We start from the raw sequence: 24,805 nt of genomic DNA, 5'->3' as shown, positions 1-24,805 counted from the left end.
GGCGAGACGTCCGTACGGGTTGACTAGCAACTGACCAAATTATTGCATGGGACGATTCTCTCAGTGTTGCTAGTGACAAGCCTTGGATTTTTTGACACGATGATCATGGTGCACCACTTTTAAGACTGACGTTGTAAGACTGACGTTGTAAGACTGATGATCATGCTTCCATAACTCTCTGGATTGTAAGACTGACGTTGATTTGAGATTTCCAAATTCCAATTGATTGAACTCAGTTTCCCCCTTTCAAAGGGAAATCATTGTTAAATTTAATTTATCGATGGCGTGATAGACAGAACTAATTATAATATAAAAATTACAAAGAAAACTTGTGTTTAATTGTGCTTGATGTGGGTAGCACAAGTGTTTAATATGTGATTGGTATGATCTAGTAGATGTCCATAAGTATGCAATTCACACTGGGCAAGTTTTGTACTATGAAAGTAAAATAAGGAAGTAAGTCTCGCTACATTTTCATTAAATGATAATATGGTATGATGATCCATATTTCTATTAATTATTTAAGCCGCAAGATCATGACATCGCACCTTAAAAAAATTTCTTTAACAAACCCTACTCTCTGTGTGTACAAAATGGTGAACAACAAAACGATAGGGATAATTACATCGCGAGCCACTTATCGGATGTAATCAAGCCATTAGTTATCACTAATGTAAATGACGCTCTGTCAAAGCCAGCATTTTCTGATCAACCACCAATATTACAAACAAATCCAAAGGTAATAAGTAGACCGATTAAATGGGTAGGTCGGGTCGGGTTGGGTTTGGATTGGGTCACAAATGATCCGATCCAAATTAACCCATTGACCCGCTTATGACGTATTTATGAATAATGCAATTTTCTTGACCCATACCCGAGCCGAACCATGCTCGACTCATACACGAGCCGACTCGTATTGTTAAAGGACTTCCATATTTAACTAAATCTAAGAAAACTCATACCTAAACTAATATGAGAGAGCGAGATTGAGTAAGGGCGAGAGAGACAAGTTGAGTTTAAATAAGTTGTAAATCCATATAATCTATTTACAACCCATTTATGACCCATTTAATACTCATATTATACATATACCTATTTATAACCCATTTACTAAATATAACAAACCCATTTATAACCCATTTACTAATATATGGGTTAAGAAATGGATTTATGACCCATTTTAACAGGTCTAGTAACAACTCCCTCCCCTATTTATCGATGCTAATAATGTTTGTTAGAGTAGTCAACCCCTATAAGAGTTATGCAAAGGCCTAAATCTTCTAATTAAAGCCAGAATATCGCGCCTCGCCAGACTTTTCTCCGGAGAGGAGGAAAATGCGGTGTAGCCTGGTACACGCTAAGTCTAGGACTCGGACTTAACTTGGGCTCTTCCAAGCCCATATCATATCGCGACTGGTGGTTTAGGTTTTTAACCTGCAAATGATTTTTATCTATGAGCCACCACTAATCAATTGGGGAGAATCAATTAGAAATTTAAGTAAGGTGACGAGAGAATCACTATATTCCTAAGAACCAGAGATCAAATGAGTTCAGGGACTTAGTTACACTAGTTGAGTAACTAGTGCCATTTCGATACCTTTCATCCTCTTCATTTCATAAAATATTTGTCAAGCAGTTCAAATTTGATTTTAGGATTTATCTTCTAACATGTGAGGTAATCAAACGAATGTACAATTATTAAATATTAGTAGTCAAACTAGATATGCAGCCTAGGTTCTAACCCTAAGTAAAGCGACAACATTCAACACATGACAATTTATACAATTATATACTAATTAGAAAAACATACATGATGACAATACAACAGTAGTAAAAATAACATGCAAAATCCTATCGTATAGCCTTATAGGCTTATCCGATTTAACCATGATTATTAATCAAATAATTCACATAATTTTAAAAATTATTCAAAAATACTAATTTATAAACTATTTCCTAATTTTAAAAGAAATAAAAAAAACGATTTCTTTTATTTTCTAAATATTTTTATTATTTTTTAAAGATTTTTTAAAAAATTAATATTAAATTATAATAATAATATAATATATTACAAACGGATCCGGGTCGGATCTCCACATCCGACCCGAGTTCGTCGATCCATAGCCGGATCGGGCCTGATTCGCGGGCCCGGTCTGGCTCACAAAAAAGGTCCCAAACCCCTAAAAAAATAAATGAACTAAGCCCAGCTCAAATCCTATTTTCTAATCCAGCCCAGCCCACTAGACAAAGAAAAAGCGATTTTTTTAGGAAACCGGGTCGGGTTCATCGCCCAACCCGGATCCGACCCGGATTTCCCCAGCCGCAGACCCGACTCCTCTTCCTCCTCACCCGCGACGCCCTGCCTTCGCGGCCTGGCCCTACCGCTCGCGGCGTTTCACCTGCCGCGGCCGCACGCCGACGCCTAAAACCCAAGCCACCGTCGCCTCGCCGCCTTGCCGCCGTGAACCTAACCCGGCGCCGCTCCTCCGCCCGTGTTGCCGCCGGCTTGACGACCGCCAACGCCGGGCCTGACGACTCTGCTCCGCAGCTGACCCGACCAGACCCCCAGCGACGCTCTGGCTTTCGCCGCTCGGTGTCGCTTTGGCCCGAGTCTGGCCAGCGACGGACTCGATTCCGACCAGACCCCACGCCTGGCCCCGCTCCGACTAAGCTCACGCTCCGCGACCCAGCTCCTGCGACGCTCCAGCTTTCTGCAGACCCGACTTTGGCCTCTGTTCCGCGCCCTCTGCTCCGCACTTTGTCGGAAACGGCCGAGACACCTGCGCCGGCGTCGCCTTGATCGTTGTTCGGCCATGCCCGGGGCCGCAGCGAGCCATGGCTGACCACCACGGTCACCGCAGATGCCCCGCCTTCAGATCTGAATCAAGCATTTTATCAAACACCCAGCGGGCGTCGACCGGACAAGCAAGACATGGCCGATTAGGGCTCAAATTGATGCCGACAAATAACACGGTGTTCGCTCGTTTTACGACGAGGAATATCTTTCACCGAAACTTTGATTTCGATTTTTATTAAGATAGGTTCTGTAGCTTGATTTCTAGGAGAGTCGTGGCTAAGAAGGAAACAAAGTGGGCACAAGGTTATATGGAACGGATATAATTCGAATGGATTGAAAATAGATCTGAGATTAACAGAGTTCCAAGCTAAGTTACAATACTCCTATGAAAGCTGTAAAGGACTTGAAAGCTAACTAAAGTTGCAGGAAGCTGTAAATGCAGGAAGTAAATGTATAGAAGAAACTAAAGTGCAGATAAACTTGGGTGTTTTTGCATTGTTCTTGATTTCCTTCATCTTTCTTTCTTCTGAGTATTTGTATCTCCTCATATCCTGTAACTGTTTGTCAGTTACTTCTATGTTTTCAAACTTTGAATCTTGGCGCTTCCAATAACTGCCTTATCTAACCACGTTTTCCAAATTCATTGTTCGCCAAAACTTGATCTCAACCGCTGGGACGACTTCAAATTTGGACAAGCAACTCCCTACAATCTACTCGTGCTCACTATCTCCGCTTTTTACTCGTAACTTCCTGCTATCATGATTTACGTGGCTGGGCCGTGATTCATCTTTATCGATTTTCTGTAATTTCAGTATATTCCCGAAGTGTAGACTTCCCGAATTTCGGCAAAAGAGTCAATGTCCCAAGGCATAATGGCTCCAACGCTTTTTTTTTTTTTAACTCCCGAACTATGACTTTCCATGTTTCGGTAAATATACCGATCTTCACCAATCACCGAATTCGGGATATGATGCCATTCACGCTTGCTTCCCAGCATGTTTCCGAATTTTATCCAAACGTATTTCGGAAGATGGCTGATTTCCATTATACACCAGATTCGGCATTAAAGCCGACTCAGCGTCTATGCCGATTCTTATTTTGGTGTCAACACATGGACAAAGCAAAGACGCGCCAAGGTGACTGAGGAAGGCCCGCCGACGCTCGAAACAGAGTGCAAGCGAGCGTCGGCGAGTCTCGGCCCCGTTCAGCCGAGACAAGGAAAAACAGGGCAGTGACAGGGGACTCGCGGCAACGGCTTGGAGGCGAGGTTCGGTGGCTGTTGGTCATGGTGCAAGCGCAGCGGTCGCCGGAGGAGCTCCCTTTCTCTCTGTCTCACTCAGTCCGTTCTCTGTTCTCGCTCTCTCTCGTCTCATCTCTCTTGACTCTGTCTCCTCTCTCTCGGTTTCGCCCCCGGAAACCGAACTCTTCCCCCTCTTTTTTTAAGGTAGCCGGCGACCTATTCTGCTACGGCCGTCCTTACGCCTGCTCTGCCGCCTACTTTGCTCTGCTCTCCACTCCTGACCGCGCAAAAATCGCTTGGTTGTGCGCCGACCACCTCTGCGCTTGGCTGCCCATCGTCCACGCTTCCATCAATGGCGTGGAAGGAGGCCGGGCCAGGGAAAAGAAAAAAAAGGGGAAGGGTTGGGCCGGGCCGGGCCGGAAAGAAAAGAAAAGAAAAAGCGAAAGGGAAGGAGAAGAGAAGCCGGGCCGGGCCTTCCTCAGCCTGGTCTCCCGGTTTTTTTTTATAATAATTTTTAAATTTGATTCCCCTTTTTTTCTATTAATTAAATATGTACATATTGTCTATATGCCATGCAATTTTATGAAAATATTTTTGTTTTAGGAATTAAGGACATTAACCCCTAAATTTTGTGTAATTTATTTAGGTAATTAAAAATAGGTGTCAACACAGAATAATAAAAATAACCAACTTATCGATAGCAAGCAATCGACACAAAAATGTAACTGCTAGGTCATTATGTCTATTGCCGCTAATTTAGGATTTTATAGCTTCTTGTGGATAATGTTACTAGATAGTTGGATATCGTGTAAGTTCTTGTAATCACTACTAAGATTAGAAAGTTATTTTTTTATTCAAATTTAGTAATTATTGTATGTAAACTATCTATAGAGGGTTATAAATACCCCAAGTGATTCATTGTAAAAGACCTCGAATCAATCAAAAAGCTCAATGTTATTCTACAAATTTATCTTTTATCTTTACTTTCCTATATGGGAAAAGTACCAAAAAAGTCATAAATCTATAACATTTGTATCAATTCAATCCTAAACATTTCAATTACACCAATTTAATCTAACACTTTCACATTGGTATTAGTTGAGTCCATCTAGCCAATTTAGGTAAGAAATTGCTATCATTGAACGTGGCACGACAGGTGCTGACGTGGACATTTTTTTTTTTTAATTCTGATCATCACAGAGGTTGGCAACTAGCGGAGGGAAAAAAGAAAAAAGAGAAACGAAAGAAAATATGAAAAAAAAAAGGGAAAAGAGAAGAAAAAAAGAAAATAAAAATTAATAAAAAATTCGAAAGGCTTTTTAAAAATTATATAAAAAATATCTACATTAGTGTCAGGTGTGCTACATAAAACGGTCGGCGTCCACGGTGTGCTACATAAGACGGTTGGCATCCACGTTAGCAATTTTTAGGCCGGGCTCAATTGGTATCAATGTGAAAAGATTTAGAAAAACATTGATATAATTGAAAGATTTATAACTGAATTAGTATCAATGCAATATGTTTATGATTTTTTTTTATACTTTCTGGCAATGATTGTTCCTCGTATTGCACTTGAAAATTCCTTATCATTTACTTTCTTGTTGAAAATTATTCAAGGATCTTTCACAACTTTAGTTGATTCATATCGATATATCCATATTTTTTTAGGATATTTCATCTTTTTCTACGAAACAAATACAATTGTGCAAAAATGTTCTTATTAAATTGAAATGCCCCCATGGCGTTAAACTTTTTATTTGGAAAAACATGGTGTCGACATGAATCAATATCTATTGAACTGTCTTGGATACTATTGAACAACTGTGACGCCGGAGAGAATGTAGTAAAGTAGGAGGTATGACAAGTGAGAACTTAAATGGATAAGTCGCTTGTTACTCGTAAGTAATTAACCTAAGAGATAAAAGCAATAGTTGCCACTCGTGGGAATCTATCTAAGGAATAAGAGTAAAATAAGAAATCCTTCTCGTTCTCAAGCCAAAAGCTCAATTAAGTTTTGAATCAAATAGGACTTTTCTTTTATTCATCATAGCATGATTATAGGCAAAAGTACACCACAAGTGCCATAACTTGTGTACGGCGATCACTTTGGTGCCATAACTTTTTTTCGGATCACTTTAGTGCCAAGTCGGAGGAAAATAGATCACTTTAGTGACTCCGGCCAAAAAGTTGACGTTGCATTTATATTAAAAAAAAAATGGTCTCACTTGTACACGTAATTTCCACGTGGCTTTTTTTTCGAATTTTTTAATTTTTAGAAAAATAATATTAATTAAAAAAAAACAGAGGTTGCAGCAGCGGCGAGGGAGCCCTCGCCGCTGCTGCCTGGGTCGCCACCACCGCCGGGAAGGGCCGGCGGTGGTGGGCACAGTGGTCGGCGAGGCGAGGTCGGCCTCGCCCGCGAGGTCGGCCTCGCCCGCGAGGTCCCGCCTCGCCGTCGCCCGGGTCGCGACGGCGAGGTTCGGACCTCGCCGTCGCCTTCGCCGGGCGAGGCCGCGCCGCCGTCGTGACCCAGCGACGGCGAGGTCTAGCCTCGTCTTTCGCCGGGCGAGCCGCGCCGCCGTCGCGACCCAGGCGACGGCGAGATCCCGCCTCGCCCACCACCGCCGGCCCTTCCCGGCGGTGGTGGCGACCCAGGCAGCAGCGGCGAGGGAGCCCTCGCCGCTGCTTCAACATCTTTTTTTTTTAATTTTTTAATATAATATAATATAATTTTTTTAAAAAAAAGTACACGTCAGCGGCTAAACGGCGTCGTTTTTGTTTTTAACGCTGACTGGACCTCTCCGGCAAGCCGTGGACCTCTCCGGCGAGCCGTGTCAGCGCCACATCGGATTTCCGACAAGCCACGTCAGCATTGGCACTAAAGTGATCGTTTTTCAAAAAAGTTGGCACCAAAGTGATCCGAAAAAAAGTTATGGCACCAAAGTGATCGCCGTACACAAGTTATGGCACTTGTGGTGTACTTTTGCCCATGATTATATAGATGAACATGAAACAACCCTTCAAGCATGAGTAATTATCAAGGCTCTTTAAAAAGACAAAAGACTCATAGGAAAGATAAAACTATCTTTACTAGAAAACAACTATAATTAAAAAAGGACTCTAAAAACTTGAATGACATTTACTAAATCTTGAAAATATGAGAAATAAATTAAGTCGATTGAGGATCTCTGCGGTTTACTAGTTCCAAAGATTGAATTAATGACCTTCATGCTTTAAAGGACCCAAACAACCTTCGGCACGACGTGATCGATAAGTAGACTTGGAATCGACTATCAACTTGCCAGTCGGTAATTCTCTTGCATAATCGGCATCTTGAAGGAATACTCCGCATCAAATTGGATCGATATCAACTGAAACTGTATTGAACTAAAATGCCCACATCAGCGCTTAATCTCACTATATCCTTCTTCAGAGCCTCGGGAGACACGAATATCGAATGGGTAAGCATCAGAAGAAAGCAAGGCTCTGTAACCAATTACAGCAACTTCCATATGCACTGTCTCTGTAGGGTGGAATCCGTCGTAGTACGAGTGCATCGACCTGTTTGGGCATGGAGTTCTGAAGGGAATGCACTGATAATCCTCCTTAACCTCACAACAGGTTGAACTCGAAACTGGGACAGCTGAAAATCAGACAAACGCAATCAATTCCGTCTTTTAAGTAATGATAACAAAAAGTAATGAAGTAAAGGGGAGACAAGATGACTTTTTGAGCAGATCGGACCACACCCACATTCTTCCTAGGATGTAAACCATTGAGATTATGCCACAACATATTCATACATCACTTGATATGCCTACTCCTTTTTCCATTTTGTAAACCAATCATTGATATGTTCCTAGCATTGCTCGAAAAATTTTGTCTCAATACAAGATTGTTAGAGAGAGAAGAGAGAGAGAGAGAGAGGAACATAGATACCTGGAACTGCAGTTGTGGAGATTCCGTAAGTGTTTGCGTAGACGAACTTAGCACCGGTGAGCTCGCAATTCAATTCATTTATAAGGGGTTTGAGCCTGTCGTCGAATAGCACAACCTCATTGTCAATCTTGTCGACGCACTGAGATCCGTTGGTCCCAAATTCTGATATTTCTGCTGGGGTGCAACCTATCTCACTTAGTCCAAAAATTGCCAACCTCCTTGCTCCGTAGGAATACAATGTCTGGTGTTTGAAAAGGGTACGTAATAGAAAAAATCAGATCCATTGAAACTGTGGATGTTCCAAGTGATAAACAAGTGGAACTGATTAAAAAAAAAAAGAAAATAGATGCTAATTTACCTCGGAATGGAAGCTATCCAATGCGTATTACGATAAAATATTTACCTTCAACTGTTGTTTGTATTGCTCGATCAGTACATCAGCGTATTGCACGGGCGTGTAGAGCTTGCTGGTTGGGTATATGTCTGGCATCAAGTAGTTGTTGATGTAATCGTTGCTTCCCATCCATATCGTGTATGCGCACTGGTTTAAGTATGTCGCAGCATCTGCTCCCAACATTTCTCTGATGCGCGAGATCATGACCAAATGGTTTTGCAACTGATGGTTCAAGCTAATGCGATCGCCCTATTTGAAGAGCATGTAAAAGATATCACCTTGAATATATGTAGAAATAACAGAGGCAGACCTAAGGGGGGCGGGTGTGGTCCATCCTAGCCGTCAAATTCTTAGCACCATCTTCATAAATGGTGTAGGTGTACTGTCTTTCTATGAAATTTTGTTGCAAAGTTTCTTAATCTTACTCCTGTGCCAAGGTTTTACAATTTCGTTTCAGCAAATTATTTCTGCTTGTGTCAAAATATTTGCTTCGCTTTTGTCTGTTGCTTGCATGCTTGAAACAAGGACAATTTATTGGCCACGAAACTTAACTACCACAAGAGTTCACCCAGGAGCTTCAAGATAATTGTATTTTAGAGAGAAATCTAGAAAAAAAATGGGAGGATAATTTAACAGATTGCAATTTATACCCAGAAACATTCGATCAATCCGGAGAAACTGCAATTCATTCTGCACAAACTGACATTGGTGCTAAGTATCTGCGTCTACAAATTTGTGTACCAGTTGTTGTCCCGTTTCATCTAGAATGCCCGCCCCGCCGGATGCATAATTCACACCGCGGAGTATGTCGCTGCCGTTTGCAGTAGCGAAGGGTGGAATGAATTCATCAAACCCCAGGAGTTCAGCTGTAACTCACAATTAACAGAAATAATGATTAAAAGAACATGAACAGCAAGCACATGAGCGTATGTTTCTGATAATTAGCTCTTAGATTCGAAGCACTGTGATTTCAACCAGAAAGCACATTGATGTTTTATTTTTTTTGGTCTAAATAAACAACTTCATTCATCAACGCAAACAATGCGCGCACAAAAGGTGAGTTGCAGAACACAAAATATCCAATTTTAGTACACCGTGCTTATCCAAGATTTGACGTAGCTATAAGGGTCGATGGAAAAAACGAAAGGTGAGAAAGCGGACCAATCATGTCTACGTAGGTGCGACCGTTGGTGAACCTTCCGGTCGCGCCATCGGGGAAGTCAATCCCATAGGGAGGATAATTTGCCTTGGCATCGGTCTCGAGATTGTTGTTGTTCCCGTTATCGGCGAGCGAGTCTCCGAATATGAAGTAACAAGGGACCTGAGGAGCTCCAACAGCCCCGCCTTCGAAATTGGATGAGATCAAGAAGAGAACAGATAGAATAGCTCTCCATGCCATTAAGCTGTAAGTGCTTGGTGACTGGTGATGAGCAGAAGAGAAAGCAAGAAGGGGAGCAGGAACACAGGCCAGGCCAGAGAAATGGAGTGATGGTGATTTATAACTAGCCAGGCCTGAGAAGAGTCAAATCAGTACCGGATCCTCTTGAGTACTATTCTCACATGCATGATGCAACACCGCGAATTGAGCAGGCCGTCCCTCTTGTTTAAAAAACTCGTGTGGAGATCAATTTTCACATGGAAGCCAGCTGAAGGTCAGAGGAGTGTGGTACATCAGTCAGTCAGTCGCTGGGGTCTGACTTCGTGCAGGCTTGTGTCTTGTCTTCTGCTTCTTAAGGACTCAGAATGAACTAGCTATTCAGCTACTAGTCTCCCCCTTTCTACTTTTTTCTATTCATTCAGGCAATTCACCCCCAATTCTGTATGAAGGAAAAAAGAATGGAAAGCCAATCTCAAAGGAGGAATTTCGTGAGGAGAAGTGAAGGGTATTAGTTTTGAGGTCCCGTTTGTTTTGTGAGAAATGGATGGCTTTGGAAATATATTTTCTAAACTTTAATCGTCGTCATCGCTTACAAAAATAAGTCAATGAGAAAAATAATTTCATTTATTGGCAACAACTCATGCCTAAATATTTTTGTTGATAATGAGAATATTCTCCGTTACCCTCTTTTCCTAAGAGATATAGATGATCGAAATTATGAAAAGCTTTTTTAAGTCATTCATTTCCGCGAAACAAATAAATTAAAAACAACTCATGCCAAAACATTTTTGTTGATAATGTGAATATCTTCCTTTACCTCTTTCCCTAAGAGATATAGACGATCAAAATTAGTAAATAACTCGAAAAATGAATGATTTAGAAATTTTTTTCTTAAAAACGATTGCTTGTATCTTAAAATATTTTTATATTGACAACAATTTATATTTAAGTATTATCGTAAATGATGAACATATTTTTCGTATATTCATTTTTGTAAACGATACATGTCATCGTTTCTAGAAAAATATTTTTCAAGTTATTAATTTTCCGTAAAAAAAAAATAAACTTAAATAATAGCTACATTTGTCTGAGGCCTAAAATATCTCTGTATACTTTCCTGCAAGTGGGACCCGACGGTCACTAATGAACACAAATCCCCATGTGGTAAGGGAAAGTGACATCGAGCCGAATACATGATACATTGAATGACAAATTAATTGAATTTGAATTCTTCAACCTACCCAACTAGAGGTGGCCACGGTTCAGAACCGACCGGTTCCGGTTCGGAACCGGTGGTTCCGGTTCGTGGCCAAGCGTGAACCGGAACCGGTTCCGGGCCGGTTCCTATTTTTTTTCTGTTTTTTTTCTTTTCCTTTTCCTTTTCTTCTTCCGCGGCCGGCCATAGCCGGGGCCGGCGCGGAGGTCGCCGGCCTCTAGGCGAGGCGGCCCTCGCCGGCGTCCGGCGAGGCCGGCCTCGTCTGGGGGCAGGCCGGCCTCGCCCGACGCCGCGAGGTCGAGCCTCGCCGTTGCGGGCGAGGCCGAGCCTTGCCGGCGTCGGGCGAGGCCGGCCTCGCCCGGCCCGGCGAGAGCCGACCTCGCCGCCGCGCGAGGTCGAGCCTCGCCGGTTGCGGCGAGGCCTCACCTCGCCTCGCCTCGCCGGCGTCGGGCAAGGCCGGCCTCGCCCGGCCCGGGCGAGGGCCGCCTCGCCCGCCGCGGCGACCCGCCAGCCGGCCGGCCATGGCCGGCGCGGAGGAAGAAAAAAAAATTAAAATATAAATTATAATTTTAAAAACAGAAACAAGGAAAAAAGACAAAAGAGAAAAAGGAAAAACAGAAAAGGAAAAGGAAAAGAAAAAGAAGAAAAACAGAAATGAAAATAAAAAAATTAAAAAAATACTATTCTTGTGATAGAACATTATTCAATATAAATTATGATTAAAATGTAAATTGTACTCAAATTTAGGGACAAAAAGACAAGAGAGAAAGAGAGGGCTTCAACTTAATAAATTATCATTAAGCACATTACAATTCGTTACAACGATCTTAAAAAAAAAGGAGTACAATATATATATCCTAAAATTATCCCAAAACCTAAGCATTCCGTGCGTAGGGGACCAGAGGTCACATATTGTCGGATTATATTTCGGTTTCCCTAAGCTCACGTGGGCGTACCCGGTATGAGAAACAAGAGTTCCCGAAATATTTGCCAACTCCAATAGTTCGTTTACCCTCAATCGTCACTACCCGTTCCAGTACCGGTAGTGGTAGCGGTAGTATCTCCGTCGTTAAAGAATTCGGATTCATTATTCCGATCTATCCCTTGTTGCCGGTATTGAGCCTTCGTCCAATCAGCAACACAAACTTGCATCTCCACTGATTCTGGATCTAATCTTGAACGATGTTCGTTCAAAATATTACCTCCGGCACTGAATGCTTGTTCGACCGCAACTGTGGAACAAGGGGTTGAAAAAATCTGTTTTGCAATAAGAGAAAGGATTGGGTATTGGCTTGCGTGCCTCTTCCACCAATCCAAAATAAAAAATCAGTATCACCTTCGACTTCGATAAACTCAAATAAAATGGTTAGATAACTCTCTAATTCAGAAATATTTCCTATTACTCCCTTTTGTTTTTTTTGTCTATGTAATAAAAGTTGGTACCCTCTACTAATTTTACCTGTACTATCATTTTGTATCTCCGTAGATTGAGAAGATCTAATATCACCTAAATTATATTTAGTATAAAATTCATTATATAATTCTATTACTACGTTTTTAACCTCACGTACTATGGTTGTAACATTTGTCACATCATAATGTAAACATTGATAATACGCACGCAAAAAATCAGTTAAGCCATCCAATTTGCAACGCGAATAAAAAACACAAGCAACTAAATAAATCATGGGAATTTCACTATAATAATGAAGCCATTTCATTTTCATTGCAATTATAGTATGTTGTAATTCAACATCATTTTCATATTCATCAAAAGTTCCGACAATATTAGTACACTCTACTAAAAATAAATGTGTAGTAGGATAATAAACACCAGACAAAGTATAAGTTGCATCATTAAAAACCTTTAAAAGATCTAAATTTTTTTGGCAAATATGCCACTCTTGTGGGTATAAATTAATCTCAGGTATATTATTAGAAATGAATGCACATAATAAATCTTTATATGCTAAAGATTCACTAAGCAAGTGGAAAGTAGAATTCCAACGAGTTGGAACATCTCTTGGAAATCTTTTTGGCTTTTTGTCATTATCTCTACAAAATCTACCCCATTCTTTCATTTTTTTGGGATGTTTCCATAAAAATTGAATCGCCGTTTTTATTGGTTGAAGAAAAATATCAAGAGTTTTCAAACCATCTTGTACACATAAATTTAAAACATGACAAGCACATCTAATGTGAAAAAATTTTCCGCCAAAAGCGGATTTACAAATATTTTTTAACTCGGAAATTGAAGCGGTATTTGCTGCGGCATTATCAAAACCAATTGAAAAAATTTTGTTAAGCAAATAATATTCTTCTAAAACTTGCCTAATTATTCTATAAATATTATTTGCCGTATGATGATCATCGAAAACTCTAAATGCAATAACTCTTTTTTGAATAGTCCACTCGTCATCTATCCAATGACATGTTATGCCCATGTAAGAATGATTTTGCCAATGATCACTCCAAATATCACTACCTATATGCACGCATCCATTAAATTGCATAAAAAAGTTTTGTAAATCATTTTTTCCATTTTTGTAAAGATGTTTAATTACTCGTTTAATTGAATTTCTAGGAACACGTTTTGCTTGTGGAGCACATGCTTTTTGTACAAATTCATTAAAACCAAATCTTTCTCCAAAATTAAATGCTAAATGCTCAACGGAAATAAATTTGCCTAATTCTTCCTTATAAGTTTTTTCATTAAAACGAAATAAAGGGGAAGTGTTAGGATTGACGTACCCGGAAATTTGTTGTTGCCCGATATCGATTCCCGTTTCGGTTGGATGTTTGCTCATAAGATGTCGTTTAAATGTTCCATATCCTTGTCCACCTGTATATTTATATATTTTTCCACAATATTTACAAATTATATCATACCTTTTTTGATCGATATCAAACCTTTCCATTTTCGTGAAGTGATTCCAAATGTCAGATGTAAATTCCCGTTCCGCTTCCTTTGTTGTAGATATTTCAGCAGGAGGATGAAAACTTTCTTGCGTCGGGACGCGCTCCACATCGTGAAAAATGTTGATTTCATCATCTTGAAAATCTGCATATTCACGAGGATCAAAAGAATGATGGGATTCCGTCACGATATTCTTACCTTTGCCAGTTGGCACTCGACTTCCACTTGCCATTTTTCGAATGAATTGAGAGAATTGAGCGGATTAATTGGGAGAATTAATAAAGAATTGCGTGGATTGAGAAAATTGAGATAATTTCAGAGAATTTGAGAGAATTTCGAGTATTGAGAAAATTTGAGACTTGAGAGAAGAGAATTTGAGAGAATTTGAGAGAATTGTGTGTGTATTGTGAGAATTTGAGAGAATTTATAGGAAAAAAATAGAAGAAAATTTAGAATTAAAAAAAATAAAACATAACCATTGCAAAATTGCAACGGTTATGTGTTTTTTTTTTTTTTATTAAAAAAATGCCCGTTGGGGCATAGCCGTTGCCCCAACGGGCCGCAAGGCGCAAGCCCGCAGCAGGGCCTGCACGTCTGCAGGCCCTGCTGCGGATAAATTTTTTTTTTTTTTTTTTTTTTTGGGTTTGGCCATTGGGCGTTGGCCCGTTGCATGGCAACGGCCTGCTGGCCTGCTGCAGGCCGTGCTGCAGCCTGCAGCTTTTTTTTTTTTTCGCAGAACTGGCCCGGAACCGGCGGTTCTGGGCCGGTTCAAATTTTTTTGGAACCGGAACCGGGACCGTATGCCACGGGCCGGTTCCGGTTCCGAACCGCGGGCCCGGTCAACGGGCCGGGCCCAGGTTTGACCGGGCCGGTTCCGGGCCAAAACCGGCCCGTGGCCACCTCTATACCCAACGACCGACAGACAATTGAGAATGCCCAAAACGTCTCCTTCAATCGCAACGGCAAATATCTTAAAACCACGAGGTTAGTTTTCAAGTCAATCAAATGGATAATTACACTAAAAATTCAAAAAATTGTCATAAAAATATAATTAAATCCTAAATCTTTTTTAAAAAATAATCAAGCATTAAAACTTATTAAATTGATATAATTAAGTTCATCCGTTGATTTGACTGTGCATTTTTAAATGTAATTTGAAGACATATCACGTAACACACCTATTAGGCACCACGTCAAAAAATAGATCGAAAGCTTTTAGAAAAATCAAGTCATCTATATTCCTAATGTGCCACTATTGCTGAAGTTCAGAAGAGGGACAAGGATTTTGGTCACTCCTCTAGTACTCCTTCGTGTTAGGAAAACATCCGTATGAAATTTTGATGATTTCAAAATTATCCTTGATACTTTACTATGACGAGTGCAGATGATGAAGTCGGTTAACAATTATCAACGATTCCTTAAATAAGCAACAAGTGAAACCAGGCTTTGACAATAAGGAGAACAAGTACCAATGTGAGTAATATCTCATGGTAGCATGTGATAGAGCTAGCAACGATCACCTAGAGGGGGGTGAATAGGTGATCTTAAACAATTTTTAATAATTTAAGCGGAAATGAATGAACACAGTTGAGTCTGAATAAAATTCATATTCAAAACAGTTTATATAGACAGTGCTCTTGATGTGCAGTACGTAAAGTAAGAGATAAGAGATAGAAAAACTACACACAAGTTTATAGTGGTTCGGCTTATAGCAAGCCTACGTCCACTCTCCCACGCTGACAGCCTACTGACTGGATTTCACTATGTAATCAAGAGAAATTACAGCTTTTGAGTGACAGCACTCTTGTGTATGATAGGACTCTATCTCACACAATCACTCTTACAAAGTATCTCTTAAGATCTTAATGTTTGGCTCAAGAAAGACAAGAGAAAGGATCGGAGTATGCTCAGACTTTGGACTTGTTGAATCTTAATTCTGTACTTCCTTCAGCTGCTCGTTGATCTTCTTAAATACTCCTCCATTTCCAAACTAGCCGTTGGACAGCTTTCAAATGATCATCTTCCAATCTTCACCTTGGACAGATTTATATAAAAAGGATTGAGTAGCCGTTGGATGACAGATTCTGAATCCCGCTGATTCTGGTTGCCCATACAATCAGAATCTTAGTTTCCATAAGTAGAGTTTTATCCGTTGTAATGCATACTTGTCGTAATGTTTGATTGTCAATCAATTAGACTGAGATTGAGTCAATCAAAACTTTTCTTCTGTGAAATCCACGCCAGATCACTAGCTGTTATTTTTCGTTCTGAGTTCTGCATCTGCATCTGAAGATGTTCTGCGTCTGCGTCTGAATAACTTCTGCGTCTGCTTTTCAGAACTAAGATTATGTGGGTCTTCAGTAAGATATGAATTTATAAAGTCTGAGTGACTCTTATGTTAAAGTCTGAACTTCTCATTTTGACAGCTTGTAAAGTCTGAAAAACTTCTTTCTGAACTTCCAGAATATATATACCTGGAATAAAATATTTCAGAATAAGTATCAGATTTACAATAACATGGAAAGTTTTGTCAACTTCAAAACCATTAGGAGTTTTCCTCAACAATCTCCCCCTTTTTTTATGGTGACAAAACTTTCTTGCAGATTGAATCAATTTAAAATTAATTTGAAGTAAATAAGCATATTAAGCGCATGAGGCATAGATTGAGATTGAAAGAGCAAACTCTATTGAGATCTGTGTCTTTTTCTTCCTTTGTATATAACCTGCATATGATCTGTGTATTTAATGTTAGTATGGCAATTTATCTGCATATAATTTTTCCGCCTTTTTGTCAACAGCAAAAAGAATAAATCAATAATAAGCAGAATCAAGTACTGATATAAAACATTCAAATAGTCTAACAAAATCAATTGTCAATAATACAAATCCAGAATGGTTTTAAAAGGAGGGTATGAAAAACAGGTTATTTCTTTGAAGGGGTTCGAACAAGTTGAAAGTTTTTCAGAATAGAAACAGCCTCTTCAATCTTTGTAGAACATTGACCCACAGCATGCTCCATATTTGTAGAACATAGAGCCATAGCTTCCCTTAATTCTGCCTTGTCTTTTTCTGCTTGATGACGTTGAGTCTGATTGTTTTCCTCAATAATTTTCTGTAGATTCTTCACGTCTTGCTCAAGTGCAGCTTGTTTGTCTTTGATTTCGAGCAGAAGGGTTAGGATGGTCTGATTGTCTAAGGGCTGTTCTTGGACATTTGCTTGTTCAGTCTGATCGAACCCAGTTTCTGCTTCTGTTGGAATCTCCCCCTGAAAAGGTGCATGGTCTGCAGAAGCATGTTCTTCAGTGTTAAGGGAAGACTGACTTACATTTGTCCTCAGTGGAGCAATGTATTGTGCCATCTGAAGTAGATTAGACTCTTCAGTTGTTGGTTCTGAAGCTCTTATAACAGGTGCTTGGGCTTGAACTTGTGCAGTAGATACTGGTTCTGAAACTTTGGCAGTAGGTGTTGGTTCTGAAACATGTGCACCAGATGCTGAGACTTCATGTCCTGTTTCAAGGTGTTCAGACTCTGCATCCTCATCTCTTAGCAGAAGTTTCTCTTCTTACGATACACCTTCAAAGGAGTTGAAGAAGCACTCTGCTTGCTTGCCCTTGCTGATCCTGCTCTCTTTCCTGCTGCTCTCTCAGTTTCTTCTTTCCTATCCACAGTTTTTGCTTCTGACTGCTAAACAGACTTTCCTTTTTCTGCACTGTCAATAGCAACTTTCTCTTTTCGATAGTCAAATTGCTTCAAATTCATCTTGATGAGCATTTTTTCTCCAACATGCATTAAAGGAACAAGAGTCTTGCACAAACTATTAGGAATAGTAATATTCAAGAAATGAAATATCCTACTGATAAGAGCGCCATAAGGGAGTTGTCCCTTGTCCCTCAGAACTGTTCTATACATGTGAAAAATGATAATATGAGGAAGAGAAAATTGTTGCCCATTTAGAATTGCCCATATAAGCTTGATCTCAGATTTGGATAAGTCTGTTTTAGAAGCAGCTTTAGGCCTCAAGCAATTAATAATGATCTTATTATGTAAGATCACTGTTCTTCTGGTCAAATCTAAATAAGAGATCAGACGTTTAGGACCTCTGGAAAAAGCTGGATTTTTTGATGCAGCCTTAGAAGCTTCCTCCAAACTCACTTCAAATGGAGTAAATTTGTAATTTTTGACACCAATAATCCGAGCCAAAGTTTCCACTTTGAGATCATAAGTCTTGCTTCCAACAGTGAATTGAAGCCGATTGGGTGACAAAATTGAGAGATTCGAGTAAAAATATGCAGTTAGTTCTGCATATGCACGTGCAGATTGAAAGCAGAATTCTGTCATACCCAATTTCTCAAAAAAATGTTGCACAGGAATGCCAACCCGATTGAGATAATCAAAATCTACACTGCGATGATGCATAATTCCTCTATTCATCAACAGTTTGTAATATTCATGGTGAACTTTAGAAAGAAACAAACCTCCGCTGCCCTTTTCACCATAAGCAATGCCTAACTTCTTGCTGAAATTATAGTAAAGTCCGGCATCATCATCGATCGTAGCCTTAGAATCAGTGGGCGATTTAGGGCTTGTCTGAACTGGTTTTCTCTGAGATGGAGTAGATGATTCTCCAATCTTCGCTTTGCCTTTACTGATAGTATTTTTGGACTGAGAGACAAGATTAGGAAACAGACGAGTGTAGCAGCGAACTAACTCTTCTTCATATCTAAAGTTGTTATCTTTTAAACATTGACTAAGAGCCGGTTCAGATGCATTACCCCTTTTCAATCTTTCGTAAGATTTCCATACTTGTTTGATGTTTGGGAAGCAAAAATCAGTTTTACCCGAATCTTTTGGAGGAGACGATGGTTGCGCTGCTTGTTGCGTCGCTTCATAAGGTTCATTGCCATGATCTGAGTCTGTATCAGAAATATCCATGAATTCTGGCTTCTCTGACGACTGGATGTCTCTATTTAGAATCCTTGTTGATCGTCTCTTGAAAGGCATTGTGATCGGTTCTAGAGCTAAAAGATGTGATCTTGGAGAAGGAAGAGGAGGAGACTCGGAGTATCGTGATGGTTGGGAGAGAAAAAGGTTCGTACTGATAGAGTTTTGGAAAAGAGAAGGACCGTTTTATAAAAGAGGAGGATAGTTTTTGGAAAGAAAGATCCTTTTTGAATATAGAATAAGTGATCCTATTATAAAGGAAGGAAATATTATATTTTAAGCACAAATAATCACGACAATATTTTAAGTACAATTAATCAGATAAATTAGAATACATACCTGATTTGCTTCCGAAAGTAAGAAATACGAAAATATCCTGCTAGAAATGCCAAAAATATACCCGCCAAATTTTAAATTAAGGACGTACCTTTCTTTTGAGTCTGAAATGGACATTCAGACGGAGAACATTTGAGTCTGAAAAATTCCTGTCTAACAAATACTTCAAGAAAATGGATAAGTAATGCACAATTTATTTCTAATGTACTCAAATGAAGACTTATCAAGAAGTTTTGTGAATATATCGGCTAATTGATTCTTAGAATCAATGAATTGAATATTCATATCACCATTTTGAACATGATCTCTGATGAAGTGATGCTTGATTTCAATATACTTAGCACGTGAATGAAGAATTGGGTTCTTGGTCAAATTGATAGCACTTGTGTTGTCACATTTGATTGCAACACTTGAATCTTCAATAGCAAAGTCTCGCAACTGTTGCTTCATCCATAGAATCTGTGCACAGCAACTTCCCAAAGCCACATATTCTGCTTCTGCTGTAGAAAGTGCAACTGCATTTTGCTTCTTTGAGTACTAGGATACCAACATAATTCCAAGTAGTTGACATGTTCCTGTAGTACTTTTCCTGTCCACTTTACATCCAGCTAAATCAGCATCAGAATAATCAGTAAGAGTAAAATCTGAATCTTTGGAATACCAAAGACCTAACATTGGATAAGTTCCAATGTATTTGATTATCCTTTTAACTGCAGAAAGGTGTGATTCCTTTGGGTCTGATTGAAATCTTGCACACATACAGACACTAAATAGGATGTTAGTTCTAAATGCAGTAAGATATAACAATGATCCTATCATGCTTCTATATACCTTCTGATCAACCTTTTTACCATTTTCATCTTTGTCCAGTTTGGATGATTGAGACATGGGAATGTCTGTTTTTTTGCAATTCTGCAATCCAAACTTCTTGACAATCTCCTTTGCATACTTCTCTTGGCAAATGAATGTATCACCTTTGGTTTGTTTCACTTGTAGGCCGAGAAAGAATGTCAATTCACCCATCATACTCATTTCAAACTCATTCTGCATATTCTTGGAAAATTCTTTGCAAAGCAGTTCGTTAGAAGATCCAAAAATGATATCATCAACATAAATTTGAACAAGTAAAAAATCCTTACCTTTTCTCTTAATGAACAAGGTTGTATCGACCTTACCTTTTGTGAAGTCATTTTGCAGAAGGAAGTTACTTAACCTCTCATACCAGGCACGATGTGCTTGTTTCATAATATAAAGGGCCTTTTTGAGTTTATAGACATAATCAGTCTTCCTTGGTTCTTCAAAACCAGGTGGTTGTTCCACATATACTTCTTCTTTGATATATCCATTCAGGAAAGCACTTTTCACGTCCATCTAAAATAATTTAAAGTTATGGAAACAAGCATAAGCTAATAGTAGCCTAATGGCTTCTAACCTGGCAACTGGTGCATAGGTTTCATCATAATCTATGCTTTGTTTTAATTGATAGAGCTAGCAAGGATCACCTAGAGGGGGTGAATAGGTGATCTTAAACAATTTTTAATAATTTAAGCGGAAATGAATGAACACAGTTGAGTCTGAATAAAATTCATATTCAAAACAGTTTATATAGACAGTGCTCTTGATGTGCAGTATGTAAAGTAAGAGATAAGATATAGAAAAACTACACACAAGTTTATAGTGGTTCGGCTTATAGCAAGCCTACGTCCACTCTCCCACGCTAACAGCCTACTGGCTGGATTTCACTATGTAATCAAGAGGAATTACAGCTTTTGAGTGATAGCACTCTTGTGTATGATAGGACTCTCTATCTCACACAATCACTCTTACAAAGTATCCGTCAAGATCTTAATGTTTGGCTCAAGAAAGACAAGAGAAAGGATCGGAGTATGCTCAGACTTTGGACTTGTTGATTCTTGATTCTGTACTTCCTTCTGCTACTCGTTGATCTCCTTAAATACTCCTCCATTTCCAAACTAGCCGTTGGACAGCTTTCAGAGGATCATCTTCCAATCTTTACCTTGGACAGATTTGTATAAAAAGGATTGAGTAGCCGTTGGATGACAGATTCTGAATTCCGCTGATTCTGGTTGCCCATACAATCAGAATCTTGGTTTCCATAAGTAGAGCTTTATCCATTGTAATGCATACTTGTCGTAATATTTGATTGTCAATCAATTAGACTGAGATTGAGTCAATCAAAACTTTTCTTCCGTGAAATCCACGCCAGATCACTAGCTGTTATTTTTCGTTCTGAGTTCTGCATCTGTGTCTGAAGATGTTCTGCGTCTGCGTCTGCGTCTGAATAACTTCTGCGTTTGCTTTTCAGAACTAAGATTATGTGGGTCTTCAGTAAGATATGAATTTATAAAGTCTGAGTGACTTTTATGTTAAAGTCTAAACTTCTCATTTTGACAGCTTGTAAAGTCTGAAAAACTTCCTTCTGAGCTTTCAGAATATATATACCTTGAATAAAATGTTTCAGAATAAGTATCAGATTTACAATAACATGAAAAGTTTTGTCAACTTCAAAATCATTAGGAGTTTTCCTCAACAGCATGGAGGGACCAAAGTCGAGCTAGTGTTTTTGGAAGTCTTTGACTACTGATAAAGATGGAAAGATCTCAGTCATGTCATCACGTGTCATAGGGTCGTTGTTGTCACTATAGATTGTCAATCAAATCACCCACAGTCTGCACCCAGTGATCGTGCGTATCGGATTGTGATGGTGATGCATCGGCTCGAATGATGGTGAGATATATGCCTGAAGATGATCGTTGATGGTACAGAAAATAGCTTTTATAAGTTTGGACTTCGTAGCTGAATAATTGGAAAAGAAATCAAATGAACGGCTAACAGTTTTTCTACTTAAGAATAGTGGCAGCAGACTCTATTTTAGGAAACTTGCAACAGTCAGAGGAAGCGATTGCAGGAGCAGTCCCAATACTATCTAAGGTCTCCAACAACTCTCAAACGGCTAGCCAGGCATCCTTGAAGTTCTTCAACAAGTAGCTTGAAGAATTCATTATAAAAGGAGCAACGAAGCTGAAAAGAAGGTTGGACACATTGAATATAGGAACGACATTCTAAGCTAGAAATTGTCTTTGATCTTGTTTTAAATTTCTCTCAGTATTGGTAGTAACCGATAGTCAAGTATACAAGTGTAAGTGTGGTGGTTTTTGAAAGGAACAACATTAGCCAAGCTATAACTTGCATTGCTGATTATTAGTGAAATCCAACCGCTATTAAGGTTGTTAGTGAGAGAGCGGACGTAGACTTTGATATAAAGCCGAACCATTATAAATTGTTATGTGATCTATTTATTTCACTCTATTTTACGTACTAGCATCTCACACATTTTCTTGCTTCTAATGCTATATGGTGTGCTGATTGTTTAATATTTCGTGAAAGTTTTACAGTATTTTCATACAACTTATTCAACCCCCATTTAGGTCGTAGTATTAGCTTCAACACTTCGCAATCTTTGTCCTTGCTGTTGTCCTTGACGCAGTGCGCAGCGTTTGTCACGTGGTGCTCAATGTCGTGCCGATCTAACGGTTGGTCTGATGCCAGGTGGGTGGGTCGACTGGCCTGGCATCTTGCAAGGAGGAGGACAGGAGGTACCGGCGTCGTCGTTCACTTCCTCCATCAGGCGACGAGTCCTTTGCCTGCAAAGAGAGATGGGCGTTGAGCTTGATGATGTCGGCAGCGAGAGGGCGAAGCTTGGATGCAAGGCGATGAGCTGGGTTAGCTAAGATCTAAAAAAAGGAAAACAAAAAAAGACAACATAAAGAAGAAGCGAAATCTGCAGTCCCCGATCTGGGAATTGCAGAAATCTCTCTTAGAACTCAAAATGGACCTACATTGAAACAATACTCATCAGCAGAAGATGGGAGGAATCAAAGCAAAAACAAGTGAAGAGCAGAGCCATCCTCATCAATTACCACTGGAGGAGCGCGCGAAAAACACGAAGAACGGAGACGAAATATCCTTTGTCGCACGATATGGAATGCTCTTTGGCAAAAATTCTTGTTTTTTTTAACGAAGCCACCGCGATTAGATCGTGTGATGATTAGAGCGGTGGTGTGTGTTCAAGTTTGTGGAAGATCTTCAAGCTCACGGCCCTATTACTTTGTCTCTTCTTCTTCCATCCTCTTTTTTTTGGCATTTTTCTTTTATGTGGAGCCCCCTTAGCACCACGTCTGCGCCACGCGTTCTTAAATGAGATTCAAATTAATTTTATTTTTGGTCATGAACGTGCGTGCATATGATGCACTCGCACGCCCCAAGCGTACAAATAATGATGTGCCCAAAATGCACACATGCTGGTCCTTCACTCTTTTCATATATTTTTAATTGTGTGTTCAAGTTTGTGGAAGATCTTCAAGCTCACGGCCCTATTACTTTGTCTCTTCTTCTTCCATCCTCTTTTTTTTGGCATTTTTCTTTTATGTGGAGCCCCCTTAGCACCACGTCTGCGCCACGCGTTCTTAAATGAGATTCAAATTAATTTTATTTTTGGTCATGAACGTGCGTGCATATGATGCACTCGCACGCCCCAAGCGTACAAATAATGATGTGCCCAAAATGCACACATGCTGGTCCTTCACTCTTTTATTTTATTTTATTATTTTATTATTTTTAAAAATATATGAAAAGATAAAAAAAAATTGTGCACGCACATGGTGCTGACCATCAGCAACTGCTGCTGATCGCGTGACGTGCTATATGCTCGCACGACCATGAGAGTTGGATGATCGTGTGACAAGGCCATGCCGAGGCTGGCCTCAGCCCGACCACACATCGCATTCACGGTGCAAGGCCTGGGGGCCGCGTGCAAGGCCAATCTCTCCGACCTTGGACGAAGTCGGCCTCGTCCATGGCTGGCGAGGCCATAGCCACCTTTGCTCGTGTTGCTAAGGGCAGGCGAAGGCGGCCATGGCCTCGCCTAGATCTAGACGAGGCCACCTCACCCGCAGCCCTTGTTGGAGGCTCGCCGGCCATTGTGGGGAAAAAAAAGAAGAAGGAAGAAATGAAAAAAGAAAATGAATAAAACATTATAAAAATTTTAAAAAATAATTAAAAAAATTGTCAAGTCAGCGTCAGCCAGATGGCTGGCGCCAGACGGCATTCACGTCAGCGCCGACCGGTCAAAATTGATCAAATGGACTAAATTGGCATAAATGCAAAAAGCTTATGACTAAATTGGCCAAAAACAAATGTTTAGCACTAAATTGGTACAATTACAGTATGTTTAGAAAATTTTTGGTAATTTTAACCTCCTTTTAAGAAGGTAACGAAGGTAATGAAGTGGGGTAGGACCATAGCAGAACGGAAAATCATCCTACTTTGAGAAATGATGTACCTCGTTCCAAATCTTGGTCCCATTTAATACAGAAAATAACATCTCATTTCCTTGCGTGTAGATAACAGAGAAAGAATTTAGACGAAGCAGAAACACAAAGAGGACCCGACAAGCCAAGAAAATTTGAAGTTATCTGATGCTGCAGAAATGGGTGTATTTTGTTCCTAAACTTGGTCCAATTTGGAACATGAAATAACACTTCCTGTCCTTTTGTAGGGAGAATTCAGACGAGTCAGTAGCCCGCTAATGTTGATCTTCGCGTTGAGGGTTGCTACTATTAAAATA

General features: G+C 39.9%; 1 protein-coding gene and 1 long non-coding RNA gene across 2 annotated transcripts; both read right to left on the bottom strand.

Annotated features, from left to right (window-relative positions):
• Positions 1-7,123: 7,123 nt before the first annotated feature.
• On the bottom strand, positions 7,124-9,955 carry LOC115667401 (GDSL esterase/lipase At1g29660-like). Its single transcript, XM_030588983.2, has 5 exons — positions 9,532-9,955; positions 9,112-9,236; positions 8,380-8,619; positions 7,977-8,217; positions 7,124-7,680 (listed from the first exon to the last, which is right to left on the bottom strand). Exons 1-5 carry the CDS (start codon positions 9,767-9,769, stop codon positions 7,439-7,441), a joined length of 1,086 nt encoding a protein of 361 aa, XP_030444843.1. The 5' UTR covers positions 9,770-9,955; the 3' UTR covers positions 7,124-7,438.
• Positions 9,956-22,555: 12,600 nt separating this feature from the next.
• Positions 22,556-23,251, bottom strand: LOC130139311 (uncharacterized). The gene is made up of 2 exons (XR_008817550.1): positions 23,019-23,251; positions 22,556-22,877 (listed from the first exon to the last, which is right to left on the bottom strand). It is a non-coding gene; the product is annotated as an uncharacterized LOC130139311 (long non-coding RNA).
• Positions 23,252-24,805: the final 1,554 nt, after the last annotated feature.

The sequence above is a fragment of the Syzygium oleosum genome, unplaced genomic scaffold, assembly GCF_021117445.2.
Source record: "Syzygium oleosum isolate NSW1041296 unplaced genomic scaffold, Sole_v2.1 Sole_v2.11, whole genome shotgun sequence".
Taxonomy (NCBI): Eukaryota; Viridiplantae; Streptophyta; class Magnoliopsida; order Myrtales; family Myrtaceae; genus Syzygium; species Syzygium oleosum.
The sequence above is the reverse complement of the archived record's forward strand: the minus strand, read 5'-3'. Positions and strand labels throughout refer to the sequence as shown.

Excerpts from the sequence above, each read along its gene's own strand:
- LOC115667401 (XM_030588983.2), bottom strand. The coding sequence starts at position 9,769 with ATGGCATGGAGAGCTATTCTATCTGTTCTCTTCTTGATCTCATCCAAT. Across the intron at positions 8,218-8,379 it reads AATACAAACAACAGTTGAAG|ACATTGTATTCCTACGGAGC; the intron begins GTAAATATTTTA and ends TTCAAACACCAG. Across the intron at positions 7,681-7,976 it reads CTCCACAACTGCAGTTCCAG|CTGTCCCAGTTTCGAGTTCA; the intron begins GTATCTATGTTC and ends TCTGATTTTCAG.